Source organism: Macrotis lagotis, chromosome 7 (assembly GCF_037893015.1).
Source record: "Macrotis lagotis isolate mMagLag1 chromosome 7, bilby.v1.9.chrom.fasta, whole genome shotgun sequence".
Classification (NCBI taxonomy): domain Eukaryota; kingdom Metazoa; phylum Chordata; class Mammalia; order Peramelemorphia; family Peramelidae; genus Macrotis; species Macrotis lagotis.
In genome coordinates, this window is record NC_133664.1 from 197481003 (window position 1) to 197500326 (window position 19324).

At 37.3% G+C, this 19324-nt stretch overlaps 1 protein-coding gene across 6 annotated transcripts in view; it reads right to left on the minus strand.

The window, feature by feature from the left end:
* FOXJ2 (forkhead box J2) overlaps positions 1-19324 on the minus strand; it is a 287675-nt gene that overhangs the window by 10085 nt on the left and 258266 nt on the right. For all 6 annotated transcript variants that reach the window (XM_074194385.1, XM_074194386.1, XM_074194384.1 and 3 more), the window contains 7 exons: positions 14718-14792; positions 13676-13744; positions 13348-13488; positions 10740-10941; positions 2948-3325; positions 1981-2082; positions 226-435 (listed from right to left, as the gene is read on the minus strand). In XM_074194385.1, coding sequence (XP_074050486.1) covers positions 226-435; positions 1981-2082; positions 2948-3325; positions 10740-10941; positions 13348-13488; positions 13676-13744; positions 14718-14792 — 1177 coding nt within the window. The remainder of the gene's footprint in view (positions 1-225; positions 436-1980; positions 2083-2947; positions 3326-10739; positions 10942-13347; positions 13489-13675; positions 13745-14717; positions 14793-19324) is intronic.

A 19324-nucleotide genomic window follows, 5' to 3' on the forward strand; every position in this document is an offset into this window, starting at 1 on the left:
TACAAAGGTGGTGATTCCAAATCCAGCCTTTCTACCAGACAAGTGGGAATTCTCTGTTTATCTTCCCCAAAGGCATCTCCAGGCTCAAGTGTCTGGGCACCAAGAGGTCAAGGAGCCCTTCTCTCCTTTTTCACTACTCCGACCCAGATGTCTACCTCCCCAATCCCCACCTTGCTCAGCTACCCAGCCTCCACCTGTCCCTGGGGTTCTGGTTCTGCCCATTACCTTGGTTTATTGTGGACTCCTGCTTGCCACTGGTCAGGGCACAGGTGTCAGCAATTCTAGTGGGGGGAGGTGGCTGGTGGGGGCCTCCTGGGTGGGGCAGCTGACCAGTCTGGGTAAGGAATTGGTTGAGAGAGTCACAGAGATTGGCAATGTGGTGCTGGTCCAAGCTCCAGTTTTTTCTTTCTGCCTGCCGGAGGCTCTCCATTAGTTCTGCAAAACAAGGCAAGAGTATGATCTCTGACTCTCAAAGATAACCCCTGCCCTACCTATGATTTCTGTTTTACAGACCCCCTAGTACCTGACATAGCCTTTCTTCAACCCCAGGTACATTTCTATAATGATTTCCTCTCATTGTTTTTTCTCTTTACACCACAGGTAAAACACTAAATGAATGTACAATATTAATGCTCATCATCACTACAAAGTAAACAGTAATAATGACATATTGCATTGCATTCATATTCATGATCTCACTCAAGCCTCACAACAATACTGTGAGGTGAGACAAGATACCTACTATTATTGTAATTACCAGGGTAAGAAAATGAGGTCCAGAGAGTCAAAAGAACAGAGAATCATAACTCCAGAACTAGAGGAGACCCTGGAAGTTACTTTGTCCAACTCTCACCTTTTATAGATCAGAAAACATAAACCTGAAATAGTTAAGATACTTGTCCATGATCGACAATCCATTTAGTCAAAGATGAATCCAAAACTAGGACCCAGATCCTCTGATTTCTGGTCAGAAAGAGTCTGACCATTTCTGTTATACCAAATACCAGGGATAATGATAAATTTCTTTAATGTTATAATAACTACAATCAATCAGCAGACATTAAGAGTCTATTATGTGAATTATACTATGGTACTCCCTTGGCTTCAAAAGCTCTAGTGGCTCCCTATTCCTAGGATAAAATAACAACTCCTTTGTTTATTTTTTTTTTCAGTTTTTCTTAAATTTTTTTGAATTTTACAATTTTTCCCAATCTCCCTTCCTTCCCCCACCCTCCCTTGCCGAAGGCAGTCTTTATATTGTTTCCATGCTATATATTGATCAAAATTAAATGTGTTGAGAGAAAAATCCTATCCTTAAGGAAAAAATAAAATATAAGAGATAGTAAAATTACATAATACATAAGATATTTTTTAAAGTTAAAGATAATAGTCTTTCGTCTTTGTTTAAACTACACAATTCTTTCTTTGTATACAGATGGCATTCTCCATTGCAGGTTTGTTTACCTTTTTAAAACCTTTCATAAACTAGTGCCAGCCTCTCTTTCCAGGATGATTACACATTCTACTATCTAGATCTGGGACTCTTGCTTCTCTGGGCTTTACTTAGCTTAACAGTAAAATGAGAAGATTGGATTAGAAGACCACTGAAACTGCAGTAGCTTGAATGTCCACAGAATTGATAAAATGATACAAGGATTTTGGGATTTTGTTTTTTGGAGGGCGGGAGGGGAAAGAATTAGCAAGCAGAGGAAAGAGAAAATAGCAAAATGGTACTTGAGTCTTGAAAGAGACTGTTGATTCTGAGTGTAACAGTCCAGGAGAGTTAATGAACTAGAATGGTGTCTTTGAGGAGAAAGAAAAGGAAATGAATGCAAGAGATATGGTAGAAGCAGAAATGGCAAGATTTGGAAACTGATTCAATATTCTGGGTAAATGATGAGGACTCTGAGGTTTCAAACTAAAAGGAATGGAAGGATGATGGTATCTTCTTTCCTCAGGTTTCTCCCTGTGGCCACTAACCTGAAAAATGGGACTGCTCAATGCTGGACCAGTTAAGCCGATTAACCATCTTGAAGCTTTCCTTCAGGGAGTCAATGTTGGAGCACCAGTCAGGGGGAAATGCTGGGGAGAGAAGGAACAATGGGCAAAATGAAGTCAGATGTGGGACAGCATATATTTTCAAGGGGACTAATTACTATGATCATGATTCTATGATCATGATCCAGGGTCACTTACAGGTTATTCAGCATATTATAAATGAAATCTCTTTCCCTGGAAATCTTTAAGAAGAGGCTTTCAGCACCATTTAGTCTGAAATCAGAAGAGTTCTACAATACTGAATAAGGAACTCTAAATATTATCTTTCCCTCTATCAGACAGGATCTCACAGCATATTGGATTTGATTGGCACAGAAAAGTGTAGAAAAACCCTTATAACCTGATTCTTAACCTTTGGTTAACAAGTCCCTCTGAAGGGGTCTTTGGGTAGATTTCAGAGGCTCTATTAACTAATATATCTTTATTTTCACTAATCTGCAAAGGAAATACAATTTTATTATTAACTGCAATAAATAATTTATTATAAATATATATATAAAATCATTATGAATTAAAGACAAAATGAATAAAATTATTCTTAGGAGTCTCATAGGCTTCACCAGAATGCTAAAGAGAGCCATATCACAACTTTAAAAGATCCAGGTTCAATTTTCTAACAAATAATAACAGCTTATTTATATTGACTTTAAAAAGTTTATGAAGTGATCTGCATACAATATCTTATTTGACTCTAACAGCTCAGTGAAGCATATCTGGTAAGGTATCATTAGTTCCTTTTTACAGATAAGTAACTTCAGAGGTTGAGTTGCCCTAAGGCAATCAGCTGCTCCTAGTGCCAGAGATTAGGTGTACCAAAGATCAAGTCACTTGAACACACCTTTACCCAACCTCCTTTTCCTCTTGGGTTTTCCCCACTGTTCTTACTCACCAAAACCAGAATTGTTGATAGAAGCCTGGGATTGTGACTGCTGCTGGGGTGGTGGAGGCGGCTGCTGGGATGGATGCGGGTGGGGATGATGCTGATGGGGATGATAGCCCACATGCTGCAGTGGGGGTGGATGCATGGCCATCACAGAGGGTGTCCCATAGCTGTCAGCCCCAGGCTGCTTGCCTCCCTGTGGGGGGCAGCCCTCTGGGCTAGGAGTATGCAGTGAAGGGGTACCCCCTACAGAAGAAGGGCCTTGTGCTGGTGGTTGCTGCTGAGACTGTTGGGGTGGTTGCTGCTGCTGGGGTGGCTGGGGTGGTTGCTGGTACATGTAGTAGTTGTGATTGGAAGGCTGCATATCACCCAGGAGAGTTGAGAAACCTGCAGAGTAGGAAAAATAAATGACTCAGGCTACCCAAGCAAGATTGTCTGAGATTTGGATGGGAGATCCCTATGGAAACCCCAAAGGAAGAAGGGAAAGGATCACCCAGGATAGCTAGCTAGTAGCCAATTAGAGATCTTGTAACCTCGTGAGGTGCAAGTTAGAGTTCAGATTTGGGTTGAGGTGCATGGCCAATGTGGTCACAGCCAAAGTCAACCCACTGTAAGAGATGCTTGTGATACAAAGACAAAAATTTAAAAGTCCCTCCTCTAAAGGAACTTCCTTTCTTAAAAAAAAAGAGGTAATAGGATAACAAGGAGGGGCATAGCAAACAGAAATTAAAATTTCTTAAACAGATGATGTCATACCCATAGATATGAAAACACTCATTCTTTAGAAGGCCATCTACAAAAGATATCTCCACTTGCTCTTCTCCCACTTTCTTCAGTCAGCTTCTTGACATCATCATTCAACTCAAACTGCCTCTCCAAAGTTACCAATGATCTCTTAATTGACAAATTCAATGGTATTTTCTCAGTCCTTACCCTTCTTGACTTCTCTCCTCCTTAGGCTTTCATGACACTTCTCTCTTCTATTCTCTTCTTACCTATCTGTCTGCTTACAACAGTCTCCTTTGCTGGATTTTCATCCAGGTTTACTCTCACTTATCATGGTATGACTATTTTGAGTTTCTCTTTTCTCTCTCTATACAATTTTACCTGGGGACATCATCAGCTCCTATAAATTCAATTGTCAACTTTATACTGATGACTCTCAAAATCCACATATGTAACCCTAAGCTGTCTGCCCTAATACCTCCAACTGCCTCTCAAAAATCTGGAATTAGATGTCCTTTAGACATATTTTTTTTGCACTTTTATTTTTTTCCAATTACATGCATGAGATATTTTCAACATTCATCCATCTGTAATTTTATGAGCTCCACATTTTTCTACCACTTTTCCTTCCCTCCCCACCACCTTCCCATGGCAGCAATCTGGTAAAAAATTGTCTTATAGATATCTTTTTTTTAAGTTTTTGCAAGGCAAATGGGGTTAAGTGGCTTGCCCAAGGCCACACAGCTAGGTAATTATTAAGTGACTGAGGCTGGATTTGAACTCAGGTACTCCTGCACTAGGGCCGGTACTCTTATCTACTGCGCCACTTAGCCGCCCCATCTTATAGATATCTTAACTTCCACATTCCCCAAAATGAATTCATTATCTTTTCCCCTAAATTCTACCCCCTTCCAAATATCCCATTACTGTTCAGGATAGCACTAACCTCCAGTCCCCAGACTCAAAATGTAGGAATCATCTTTGACTCCTTACTTTCATGTCCCATCCACCACCCCCTATATCCAATCTAATGCCAAGGTTTATCAATTTCACTTTTGCGACATCTCTGACATCACATGTCCCCTTCTCTCATCTGACACTGCCATCACCTCATGGCTGGACTGTCCAATAGCCTGGTATACAGTGTCTGCCTACCACAAAACTCTTCCTTCAGTCCTGCAACACAGGTCAAACCAAGCCACCAGGCCTCTACTCAATAAACTACAGTGGTTCTCTATCACCTCCAGGCTCACATAAATAATTCTCTGATGTTCAGAGCTCTTTATAACTAGCTCCCAGCTAATGTTCCAATATTTTTACACCTTTCACAATTAAGGAGGTAACACAGACCTCCTTGATGCTTCTCAAATGGATCATTCCATCTTTTAGCTCCAGGCACTGTCTCTAATAGTCTCCTGGATCTGGAATGCTCTCCCATCTCATCTTTGCTCCTCTCTTCCCTGGCTGTCTACTACCAAGCTAAATCCTACCTTCTTCAGGAAGACTTTCACTCTCCTTCTTAATTCTAGTGCCTTCCTTCTACTGATTATCTCAAATTTATTCTGAATATAGCTTGTATATACATAGTTATTTGCATTTCTCTTATCCATTACATTGGGACTCCTTGGAGGAGGGGACCATGTATGTTTTGCTTTTCTTTGTATCCCCAAGACTTAGCAAGTGTCTAGCAGGTATAATAGAGGCTTACTAACTTTGATTGAGTGGCTTAATTTCACCTCCAAGTCCCTCCTATAAAAAAGGAAATGTATAGAGAATTATATGTAAATCCAAAGATGCCTCAAAATCCCTTTATTCAAAATTTAAACTATTACCAAAAATGTCAGAGTTTGGGAAGATAGTGCCATACTAAACAGTGACAACACTGTCCTCTAGTGGTTGTCTCCTAAATGACTGGCAGGAGTCATCCTCTGACCAGATTATGCTCACCTCCAACTCAATATTCAAGGATAATATCCCCATATCATCAGTCGTCAGTATTCATGAACTGAATAATCTCAGTCTTGAAAAACTGAAAAGGAATTCTCAGTAGAGTGGTGCATTGTTTTTAATGCACTGTGGGTGGAGCTGCAAACTGATCTAGTCATTTGAACATGTGCTCGAAAAATTAAAAAACTAAACATACTCTAGGACCCAGAGATATTACAATTAAAAAAGGAAAAGGTCCCACCTGCCCCAAATATTAGGGGAATAACTAAACAAATTATTAAATATAAATGGAATGAAATACTATCATGCCATAAGAAAAAGGTGAGAAGAGTTATTCAATCTGATTGAGAATAAGATCAATTTCTATATGAACAATGACATGGTAAAAATCAGTAAAGGTGGACTACACAGATGTAGGACCATGTAAATTTTCAGATTTGGAAGTTGGTTAAGTCAGCTTTGGTTAAATGTTTGGGTTTTGTTTTACTTTTTTTTTACAAGGGGGCGTGGCACAGTGGATAGAGCACTGACCATGGAGTCAAGAGTACCTGAGTTCAAATCCGGCCTCAGACACTTAATAATTACCTAGCTGGTCAGGAGATGTATTATATCTTTAAATGCTTATACATGAATAAATTAGAGAAAGAGGAAATCAATGAACTAAATATGCAACTAAAAAATAGAGAAAGAACTAATTAAAAACTCCCAATTAAATACCAAATTAGAAATTGTAAAAATTAAAGGAGAAATTAATAAAATCAAAAGCAAAAAACTATTGAATAAATAAAACCAAGAATTGGTCTTATAAAAAAACAATAAACTTGATAAACCTCTGGTCAATTTGATTGAAAAAAGAAAGAAAACCAAATTTCTAGTGTCATAAATGAAAAAGGTGAACTCACCACTAATGAGGAGAAAATTAAAGTAATAAATAATTCAGAATTATTTTGCCCAACTCTATTATTCCAATAAATTTGAGAATCTTAAGTGATATGGACAAATATTTACAAAAATATAAATTGACCAGATTAAATGAAAAGGAGATTAAATATCTAAACAACCCTATCTCAGAAAAAGAAATTCAACAAGCCATCACTGAACTCCCTAAGAAAAAATCTCCAGGGCCTGATGGATTCACAAGTGAATTCTACCAAACATTTAAGGAACAATTGGTTCCAATTCTATATAAACTCTTTGGAAAAAAGAGGAAGATGGAACTCTGCCTAACTCTTTCTATGAAACAAATATGATGCTGTTACCTAAACCAAGAAGAATTAAAATAGAGAAAGAAAATTATGGGCCTATCTCCCTGATGAATATAGCTGCAAAAATATTAAATAAAAATCTTAGCAAAACAATTACAACAAGTTATCAGTAGGATAATACATTTTGACCAAATAGGATTCATCCCACGAATGCAGGGTTGGTTCAATATTAGGAAAACTGTTAGTATAACTAATTATATCAACAACAAACCTATCAGAAATCATATGATTATATCAAAAGATACTGAAAAAGCTTTGAGCAAAATACAGCACCCATTCCTACTAAAAACACTAGAGTGCAGGAATGAATGGACTGTTCCTTAGAAGAATAAGCAGTATCAATATAAAAACCATCAATAAGCATTATATTCAACAGAGATAGGCTAGAGGCATTCCCAATAAGATCAAGGGTAAAACAAGGATGCCCATTATCTGGTGATAGATTATTATTATATTACTACTATTCAATATTATATTAGAAATGTTACCTTCACACATTATTATTGTAATTTATTATTATTGTTGTTGTTGTTGTTGTTGTTGTTTGGGGGTTGCAGGGTGGGTGGGGTTGGGTGGCTTGCCCAGGGTCACGCAGCTGGGTAATTGTTAGGTGTCTGAGGCCATATTTGGACCTGGGTGCTCCTGACTGGAGCTGGTGCTCTGTCCACTGTGCCAGCTGGCCGCTACTACTATTTTTATTATTATTATCATTTTATTTTATTTTGGGGTTTTGGGGTTTTTTTGCAGGGCAATGAGGTTGGAGTGCCTTGCCCAGGGTCACAGCTGGGTAACTGTTGGGTGTCTGGGGCCGGATTTGGGCTCGGGTGCTCCTGATGCCAGGGCCAGTGCTCCATCTACTGTGCCAAGTAGCTGCCCCGTTTTTATTTTTTGATTTTAATTTTTTCCTCTTTCCTTTACTTTATTGCTCATGAGGGTCTATATTTTTTTGGGGGGGGTATTAAGTTCACTTTTTTTTTTGTTTTTGTTTTTGCAAGGCAGTGGGGTTAAGTGGCTTGCCCGAGGCCACACAGCTAGGTAATTATTAAGTGTCTGAGACCAGACTTGAACCCAGGTACTCCTGACTCCAGGGCCGGCGCTTTATCCACTATGCCACCTAGCCGCCCTTTGTTCACTCTTAAACAAGAATATTTTAATAATGTATAAAAAACATCATTTGTACAAAAATAGGATATAAAAAATTTTATAAAATTAAAAATATTTAAATAGTCAAAGTTTTCAATAAAGTAATATCTATGTAAAAAAAGAAATGTTAGCTTCAGCAATAAGAGAAGAAAAAGAAACTGAAGGAATTAGAATTGGGAAAGAGGAGACAAAACTCTCACTCTTTGGAGATGACATGATGGTATCCCTAAAGAATCCCAAGAAATCATCCAAAAAACTACTGGAAACAATTAACAACTTTAGCAGAGTTTCAGGATATAAAATAAACCCTCAAAAATCCTCAACTTTTCTATATCTGACTAGCAAGATACAGCAGGAAAAGCTAGAAAGAGAAATCCCATTCAAAGTAACCTAAGACAATATGAAATACCTGGGAGTCTACCTGCCAAGGCAGACTCAGAAACTTTTTGAAAACAATTCCCACTTCTCACACAAATAAAATCAGATTTAAATAACTGGGCAAACATCAACTACTTATGGATAGCTAGAGCTAATATAATAAAAATGATAATTCCACCAAAACTAAACTACCTGTTTAGTGCCCTAACAATCAAAATTCCAAAAAATTACTTTAATGACTTAGAAAAAGTGGTAAGTAAATTCATATGGAGAAATTAAAAGTCAAGAATTTCCAGGGATTCAATGGAGAAAAGTGCAAAAGGAAAAGGCTTAGCCCTACCAAGTCTAAAATTATATTATAAAGCATCAGTCGTCAAAACTATCTGGTATTGGCTAAGAAATAGAGTGGTAGACCAGTGGAACAGACTAGGTGCAAAAGAGATAACAGGAAATGATTATAGTAATCTGCTGTTTGATAAACCCAAAGAGTACAGCTATTGGGATAAAAACTCTCTTTGAAAGGGGCAGCTAGGTGGCGCAGTGGATAAAGCGCCGGCCCTGGAGTCAGGAGTACCTGGGTTCAAATCGGGTTTCAGACATTTAATAATTACCTACCTGTGTGGCCTCGGGCAAGCCACTTAACCCCACTTGCCTTACAAACAAAAAAAAGTAAAAAAAAAGCCAAAATAAAAAACTCTCTTCGATAAAAACTTCTGGGAAAATTGGAAGTTAGTATGGAAGAAACTTAGATTTGACTAACACGTCACACCCTATACCAAAATAAGATCAAAATGGATACAGAATTTAGACATAAAAAAAATATATATTATAAGCCGACTAGAAGATCAAGGATTAGTTTACCTGTCAGACATACGGAAAGGGAAGCAGTTTATTACTAAGGAAGAAATGGAGAACATCACTAAAAACAAACTAGATGATTTTGATTACATTAAATTAAAAAGCTTTTGCTCAGACAAAACCACTGTAACCAAGATCAAAAGAAATGTAGTAAACTGGGAAACAATCTTTACAACTAGTATTTCTGACAAAAGATTCAATTCTAAAATATACAGAGAACTAAGTCAAATTTTTAAAAAACAAGCCATTCACCAACTGACAAATAGTCAAAGGATATGCAAAGGCAATTTACAGATGAGGAGATCAAAGCGATCCACTGTCATATGAAAACTTGTTCTAAATCATTACTTATTAGAGAAATGCAAATGAAAGCATCTCTGAGGAACCACCTCACACCTCTCAGACTGGCCAATATGACCAGAAAGAAAATGATCATTGTTGGAAGGGTTGTGGGAAATCTGGGACACTAATGATGTGAACTCATCCAACCTTTCTGGAGAGCAGTCTGGAATTATGCCCAGTGGGCAACAAAAATATGCATACCCTTTGATCCAGCAATACCACTACTGGGTCTATACCCTGAAGAGATGATGAAAAAGGGTAAAAACACTTGTACAAAAAATATTCATAGCAGTCCTGTTTGTGGTGGCAAAGAACTGGAAATTAAGTCTATGTCCTTCAATTGGGGACTGGCTTAGCAAACTGTGCTATATGTATGCCATGGAACACTATTATTCTATTAGAAAGGAATTCAGGGAAGCCTGGAGGGATTTGCATGAATTGATGCTGAACAAGATGAGCAGAACCAGACAAACACTGTACACTCTAACAGCAACATGGGGATTATGATCAACCTTGATGGTCTTGCTCATCAGTGCAACAATCAGGGACAATTTGGGGCTGTATGCAATTGAGAATACCATCTGTATCCAGAGAAAGAACTGTGAAGTTTGAACAAAGACCAAAGACTATTACCTTTAACTTAGGGAAAAAAAAAAACCCTGATATCTTACTGTCTGATCTTCCTATTTTTATACTTTATGTTTCTTCCTTAAGGATATGACTTCTCTTTCATCACATTCAATTTGGATCAATGCATATACCATTGAAACAATGTAAAGATGGGCAAATTGTCTTCTGTGAGGGGGTGGGGGGAGGGAAGTAAGATTAGGGGGGAAATTGTAAAACTCAAAATAAATAAAATCTTAAAAAACAAATTACCTAGCTGTGTGGCCTTGGGCAAGCCACTTAACCACATTGCCTTGCAAAAATAAAAACCCTAAAAAATATTTCACTAGAAAAACAAGTTTTAAAGCAAGTTTGTCATTAAAAATAAGACAGAATCTTGTTCCAAACATCTTCAAAGTATTTAGCCCCTCTGATAAGTTTCCCACCTGCTCCAAAAGCAAAGAAGAGACATTCTTTCTTCCCAACGGAAGAACAGAATCCATGATGAACCTCCCCCTCCCCAACCAGAGACTCACCATGTGGGGAAGAGGAAGAGGAAGATTTCTCTAGCATGGACTTGTAGAGATTTCGAAAGGACCAGCTCAGATCCTGAAAGTTTATCTCCGAGTAGGAAAATTTGAAGTCATGATTGGTATTATACAATGGAGGTGGCCCATCAGCCCCATCTCGTCCCGGACCACCAGCTGCAACCACTGCACCATCCACGGGTCCTGAACCCTGCAACCAGAGTCAGTGCCCTAGCTGAAAAACTAGTGTAATCTTTCTCAGTCAATTACCTGAGAGGACCCACTTGTCCTCTCTAGCCTTTCTCTTCCTTGGTTATTCCTCTTATTTTTCCTCTTTCTGTGTCCTCTCCTTCCTCACTCTATTTCCTTTATGACCCTTTTTTTTACTTTTTTAAAAATTTTTTAAGTTGCCACAGCACAAATGACTCTTTTATTGAAGTTGCAATCCACTAAAACTCCCAGATCTTTTTACTTTTTTTAGATTTTTTCTTGATTTATTTTATATTATTACAATAATTTTGTTATGACAGTAACCATAACCCCCCCCCCAAGAAGATAAGAAATCTCAAGAATAGTGAGAAATAAAAAAAAATGTACTTCAGTCTGTGTTCAGATTCCAATGGCTCTGCCTCTAGGACAAGTTACCTTCTTTATCATAAGTCCATCAGAGAAGTTGCTTCAATATTTTCCCTCCACTCTATTCCTCCCCACTCTGATTTATTCTATTCTCTCCTTTCATCCTGGCCCTGTCCAAAAGTGTGTTGTATCTGAGTATCCCTCCCCCGATCTTCCCTCTGTTACCTATTCTCCTTTCCTTCCCCCCATTTTCCCCTTATCCCATCCCTTTCTTCTCATTTTTCTTTAGGGTAAGATAGATTTCTATACCCCATTAAGTGGGTTTGTTATTTCCTCTCTCAGCCATTTCTAATGAGAATGAAGGTTCACTCATTCCCCTTTGCCTTCCCCCCATTCCACTCCATTTAAAAAGCTTTTTCTTGACTCTTATGTGAAATGCCTTAGCTCCTTCTTCCTTGCCTTTCTCTTCCTCCCAGGACTTTTCTTTATCACCCATTGACTCCATCTTTTCCCTATATTATACCATTTTATTCAGCTCCCTCCTGTGCCTTGTCTATATATGCTCCTTCTAACTGCTCTTATGAATGAGAAGGTTCATATGAGTTATCAATATCTTCTTCCCATGCAGGAATACAAACAGGTCGACATCATTAAGTTCCTCATAGTTAATCCTTCTCATCCACCCCCTCTATGCTTCACCTGATTCCTGTACATGGAGATCAAACTTTCTGTTCAGCGTGTGAAAGACCCTGTTTCATTGAAAGTTCATCATTTCCCCAGAAAGAGGATGTTCAGTTTTGCTGGAAAGTTGATTCTCAGTTGTAAACCAAGATATTTTTTCGTCCAGAATATCATATTCCAAGCCCTACGAACCCTTAATGTAGACATTGCCAGATCCTGTGTAATCCTGACTATAGCACCACAATTGTTGAAATGCTTGTTTCTGACAGCTTTTAGTACTTTCACTTTGACATGGGAGTTTGGAATTTGGCTATAATATTCTTGGAAGTTTTTCTTTTGGGATCTCTTTCAGGATTGATAAATTCCCTCAATTTCTATTTTTATCTTCTGTTTCTAGGATCTCAGGGAAATTTTGCTGTATTATTTCTTGAAAAATGAAGTCTCGGCCTGGTTGTGACTTTCAGGCCCAATAAATTTAAATTCTCTCTCCTGGATCTGGTTTTTGAGGTCAGTTGTTTTTTTCTAATGAGGTATTTCACATTTTCTTCTAATTTGGGGGTTTTTTGGAAGTTTTATTTCTTCCTGATTTCTCACAAAGTCATCAGCTTCCTTTAGTTCCATTCTACATTTGAAGGAGTTATTGTCTTCAGAGAGTTTTTTAATCTCCTTTTCCAGCTGGTCAGTTCTGCTTTTTAAGGCATTCTTCTCCGCATTTGCCCTTTTTGTGTGCTTTTTCCATTTGACCTAAACTGGTTTTTAACATATTATTTTCTTCAGTATTTTTTTGTATTTCTGTCACCAAACTGTTGATTTGGTTTTCATGATTTTTCTGCATCGCTCTCATTTCTCCTCCCAATTTTTCCTCCACCTCCCTTAATTGCTTTTCAAAGTCTTTTTTGAGCTCATCCCTGAGCCCATTTTCTATTTCTCTTGGAGGTTTTGGATACAGAAGCTTCGATTTTGTCATCTTCTGAATCTTCCATGGGACTGAAGTAATTTTCTATAGTCAGATTCTTCTTTTTCTTTTGTTTGTGCATTTCCTCAGCCTATGATTGATCTACTGCACTTCCAAGACTTTGGGGGGTTTTGGAGATACCCCACTGGGACTTTAAGTCCTCCAAAGTATAAACCTCTCTTATTGTGCTCCTAAATTTCTCTTTCTTTCTCACAAATTTTTCTGTCTTCCTCTCTGTTATGCAACTACCACATTCCTTTCATCATTTCACATCCTTTTTCTTCTCCTTTCTCCTTTCCTTCCTTTTCCATCACTTTTATTTTTCTCTTTTTCTTAATCTCTCTGCCTGCTTCAATTACTCATGCTCCCTTGTAATTCTACTCTATCCCCTTCTCTCCAACCCACCTGATTGAAGTTGCTGATGGGTGTGGTGCTCTGCAGGGGCATCTGAGAATTTCCTTCAGGAGACAGGGAAGCTTCTCCACTCCCTGGGACACCTCCTCGTGGGCTCTTACTTGCTTCCTGTTCTGGGGAGTCCTGGGACAACTATTTGTTGGTACCCAGTGAATAAGAAGTTGGGAAATTATTAGAAAAGTGAAAGAAAAATGTGTCCCCAATACCTTTGATTTCACTGTCTATTTATAGTCAATCTCTGTTCAATTTAGGTAAAAAACAAGATGAGAAGTAGTTGAAGAGACAACCCATGGTCTTGCATTAATGGGCTAGAACTTACTTCATCATCTGGAGGGTGCCGCCTCTTACGAGAGATGTCAGGACAGGTGTCAATTGTCCAATAAGATCCCTGAAAGCATATTTTGTACCAAAAGATGAAAGAATTATTAGCTTTGGATAGGGAAATTAGTTTCAAAGGAGTAGGTCAGGAATACAAATGGTGAAGCAAATAGCCAAAGAAAGTTTCAAGGCATCTCTCCAAGGTATTGTTCAACATTTAAGGAGACCCTGAACAGGAACATTAAGCATATTAAATAGAAAGGATGTTGTAGGGGTGGCTAGGTGGCGCAGTGGACAGAGCACCAGCCCTGGAGTCAGGAGTACCTGAGTTCAAATCTGGCCTCAGACACTTAATAATTACCTAGCTGTGTGGCCTTGGGCAAACCACTTAACCCCATTGCCTTGCAAAAAATAAAAATAAAAAAAAAAGGAAAGAAAGAAATTATGCTGTACTCAGGTGGTCCAATTTATAAGTTCAATGTGGACTTGTAAAAGTACTAGGGGTAGAATAAGTTGAAAATACTACAAAAGACTAAAAAGTTTTTACCTAATTCTTCTCCCTTTGTGATCTCAGGCAAATCCCTACCATTCTTGGGGCCTCAAGAATCCCTATTTATAAAATGAATAAATAATGTATTCTTCTTTCTATAAAACAAAGTTATTTCAGAAGGTTTTCAAAATTTCAAAAAGAATGACAGAATTATTGGCCTTAAAAGGCCTCTAAATGGCAGTACTCAAGAAAAACTGAAGCTAAATCAATCCAAAAAGATTGACCAAATAGAATAGTTGACTCTGTTCTTAAAGATCTCAAGAAATGGATTTCCCAGCCGCCTTTAATCACAAATTCCAGAGGGACCTCATAGGTTCAACAGTTCCCATACTGAGAAAAATAAAGGCACTAAGTTGAATATGATAAGAATTATTATATAAGAATAATAAGAATTATTGCCACTTACAGGGCATTAAAATATAGAAGACCTTGGTTACCAACCATCCTCCAATTCTTGCTGCTCTATCCTCAAATGTTTTTAACAACGACTCACCTTCCCAGGGTCATCCCGCGGTCTTGGCACCTTCCGGAAACATTTATTGAGAGAAAGATTGTGACGAATTGAGTTCTGGGGACACAAAGAGAAAAATCAGGGTTCAGGGTTGTATGAGGCAGGAGATTGTTTTTTAAGATACAAGGGAATGAACTAATGGACCCAAAACCGAATATTGCAGAATAAGGTAAAGGTATAAAAAATGGAAATGATAATAACCTGAAATGTAACAGATTTGTTTTGCTTAACTGACCTTATTTGTTACAAAGGGGACCTCCACTGGGAGGAGTTAGAGAAAAGTGGAAAAGTGATAGATGTTTTTGAAAAAGAGCATCAATAAAAATCACACAAATAAATGAATGAATGACAGCAGGGCATAAATTAATAATGGACCAAGCCATACTGTCGCCAGAATTTTGAAGAGAAGGCATACTATCCTCTATGATGAGAAGAAATGAGCTGTATGTTCAGAAAGAGGGACAGACTGTCAGATGTGATCACTGCATTGGATAACTATTCTTATTCATTATAAGAAAGTATTCCATGAGATGAGGTACTGGGAAATTAATAGCAACCTTAAAAAAGAATCAACAGGGGTGGCTAGGTGGCGCAGTGGATACAGCACCAGCCCTGGAATCAGGAGTACCTGAGTTTAAATCCAACCTCCGACAATAATTACCTAGCTCTGTGGCCTTGGGCAAGCCACTTAACCCTGTTGCCTAGCGCAAAAAAAAAAAAAAAAAAAAAAAAGAATAAAGACTTTAAAAAAAATGAAGACTTAAAGATAGAAGTTAAGACATAAGGTAGGATTACAAGCAATTTACTTATGTATTAAAACTTTCCTGTCAAATACTATTGTTCTGTAAGAAATCATGAACAGCTGTAGCTGTGGTTGTGATGGCAAAGAATTGGAAATCAAGGGGCTATCCATCAATTGGGGAATAGTTGAACAAATTGTGCTATAACGTACATTATGGAACACTATTGTTCTATTAGAAACCAGGAGGGATGGGAATTCAGAGAAACCTGAAGAATTTGCATTGAACTGATGCTGAGTGAGATGAACAGAACCAGAAGAACAGTGTTTTTCTGGTTCTGCTCATCTCACTCAACATCAGTTCATGCAAATCTCTGCAGGCTTCCCTGAATTCCCATCCCTCCTGGTTTCTAACAGAACAATAGCGTTCCATGACATACATATAACCACAGTTTGCTAAGCCATTCCCCAATTGAAGGACATTTACTTGATTTCCAATTCTTTGCCACCACAAACAGGGCTGTTATGAATAAAGTGATTTACCCTTTTGGTGATGATCAATCTTAAAGGACTCGCTCACTATATTAGTACAACAACCAGGGACAATTTTAGGGCATCTGTGATGGAGAATATCATATGTATCCAGAGAAAGAACTGTGGAGTTTAAACAAAGACCAAAGATTATTTTCAACTTTTAAAAAAAGTTGTCTTATGTACTACATAATTTTTCTATCTCTAATATCTTATTTCTTCCTCAAGGATGTTTTTTTTCTCTCAACATGTTCAATTTTGATCAATGTGGATCATGGAGACAATGTAAAGACTGCCTTCTGTTGAGAGGAGAGAGGAGGGAAGGAAGGGGGAGATTGTAAAATTCAAATCCTTACAAAAAAATGAATGGTAGAAACAACTTTTGTATATAATCGGGAAACAAATAAAATATTTATATAAGAATGAAGGACAAACAAGCAAAAACAAAAAGAAGTCATGAGCAGGCAGGTTCAGAAAAACCTGGAAAGATTTACATGAACTGAATGCTGAGGGAAATGAGCAGAACCAGGAGAAAATTGAATAAATTAACAGCAATACTGATCGATGATCAGCTATGATAAACTTAACTCTCTCAGCAATGCAGTGATCAAAGACAATTCCCAAACACTCATGATGGAAAATGCTATCCACATCCAAAGAAAGAAGTATGGAGTCTTAATGCAGTCTAAAGCATATGATTTTCAGTTTTTAAAATTTGTTTTACATTCTATCTTTCTCAAGAATTCTTCCCTTTTCTTCTGATTCTTCTGTCACAACATGACTAATAAGGAAATATATTTTACATGTCTATACAAGTATAACCTATATCAGATTAAGCACTTACTGTCTTGGAAGGAGAGAAAGAAAAGGGAAAAAAATTGCAACTCAGAACTACTGATGATGTTCTGGTCAGTTTAATGCATCTGAACATTAAATCAATTAATACATTTAAAAATACAAAAATAAAATACAAAAAAAAAGGAAAAAGCAAACAAACGTGTCGAATGACCTTCACCAGATTTAAAGAAGTCATCTGTCAATTGGCAGCAGCCAACTGGGCCAGGAGAATTCCTACTGGAGCTAAATTAATGTCTATAAGGGCATGGATAGATAAACAGATAGATAGAGATAAATAAATGAATAAATGAAAGTGACAAACACTTGAAAAGTGTTTCGACAATGAAGGATTAATTAAATGAGAAATAGGAATCTACTCACTTTGTCCTCTCAAAAATAAGTGGCATAAGCCAGCAATTGAAAGAACACTTAGATGATAATGAATCCAAAAACTAGCCTTGGAAGTATATATCCAAAGAAAAAGAAACTTCCACATCTAATTTTTGACTTAAAATTTCAGGAGCCAACTGCTTGCCTAGGAAATAAAGAATTTCCAGACAAGGTGTTGCCCTAACAAGCAGTAAATCCTTGATATATCTGGCTGGTAAATGCTTAATACTAATTCTCTGAAAATGTATTATCAATATTTCTTCTATCACTTGCCTAAGCCTAGATAATCTTTGAAAAGACAAACTTTGATAGGACAAAGTAAGTTCCTGTTCCCTGCTTAATTAATCTTTCATTGTTGAGATACTTTTCCACTTTTATTTATTTATTTATGCTCTTAAAGACATAAATTTAACTCTAGTAGGAGTTCTCCTGGTCCAGTAAGTCAAGCCCTGATTCATAGTATTTGCCAACTGGGGAATAAGAATGGCAGTACTCAGAGCAAGAAAATCGAAAACTATATTCTGCGAATAAAGAAAGGTCCTGAAGATGTGACCCTTAAAGATTCACAGGAGCCTAATCCAGGAGGTAGAGGTCTGTATAGAAGTCCAAGGCAAAACCAAGCTGGGTCCTCTGCAACTATCCAAAAGAGCAACAAAGTGAGAGAATATTAGCCATGGCTAGACAAGTCCCAATTTATGAACTAAAGCTGGAAAGATAGGTAAACTAAAGAAAATATTATCTGATATCAAAAATTATTGCATGTCTAGATACTTTCCCCAAAGAAGAAACAATTTACTCCGTAATAACTGTAATCAGTAATTCAAAGGGGGGAAATTGGATTTTTCCCATAAATACCTAGAAAAAATTAATGAGATTTTTGTAAAAAAATTCTCAAAGAATTAGAAAAATTAGAAAAGAAAATAGTAAACCTAAGCCAATTAATGGACTCCCTGAATAGACTTAATAAAAATCAATCACTTGAAGAATGCTATCATTTCCTTAAAGAAGTTGTTAATATGCAGAATGAGACATTTTTGGACATGATCAATATAAGAATTTGTTCTTTTTGACCATGAGTATTTATTACATTGGTCTTGCTTTTCTTTTTCTTTCTCCTACTAGGATTGCGTGGGAGTAGAAGAAAGAAAAAAAGTTAATTGAAAAAAAATTTTAATTAAAAAAAAGAATGGGGGCGGCTAGGTGGCACAGTGGATAGAGCACCAGCCTTTGGAGTCAGGAGTACCTAGGTTCAAATCTGACCTCAGACACTTAATAATTACCTAGCCGTGTGGCCTTGGGCAAGCCACTTAACCCCATCATGATTTAAAAAAAAAAAGCCTAGACACTACAGTTCAGAAGATTATAAGTAAAAATTTCCCAGATCAATCAGAATTCAAAAGCAAAGTTAAAAAATAATGAAAACATAAGTAAGTCTTTAGGAATGTCACAGTCTAAGGGCAGCTAGGTGGCACAATGGATAGAGCACCAGCCCTGGAGTTAGGAGTACTTGAATCCAAATCTGTCCTCAGACAATAATTAACCTAGCTGTGTGGCCTTGGGCAAGCTACTTAATTCCACTGCCTTACAAAAAAAAAAACTTTAAAAAAAAGGAATGTCACAGTCTAAAACCAGAGTTACCACACTAAAGAAAAAAATATGGCAAAAACCCAGAAACAATAAAATATAAGGAATTAGAGTCAAGATCACAAAACAGCCAATAGCTTCTAATTTAAACATCAGGAGATACTGGAATTTGATATCCCCAAAAGCAAAAGAGATAGGCTTACAACCAAGAATAATTTACCCTACCAAAGCTAAGTATAATCCTACAGGATTTAATAGAAGAAGGAGAAGAAGAAGAAGAAGAAGAAGAAGAAGAAGAAGAAGAAGAAGAAGAAGAGGAAAGAGGAGGAGAAGAATCTTTCATTCACACATTCATGATGAAATGACCACAATTAAGCAGGAAATGCGAAATGAAAAGAATTCAAAGAAATTTCATAAAGTCAATTTATAAGAGTAAATTGGAGGAACCATATGATGGAATAAAGCTGACACTAATGAGAGGGGGAAGAAATGAATCCCTTCAGAACTT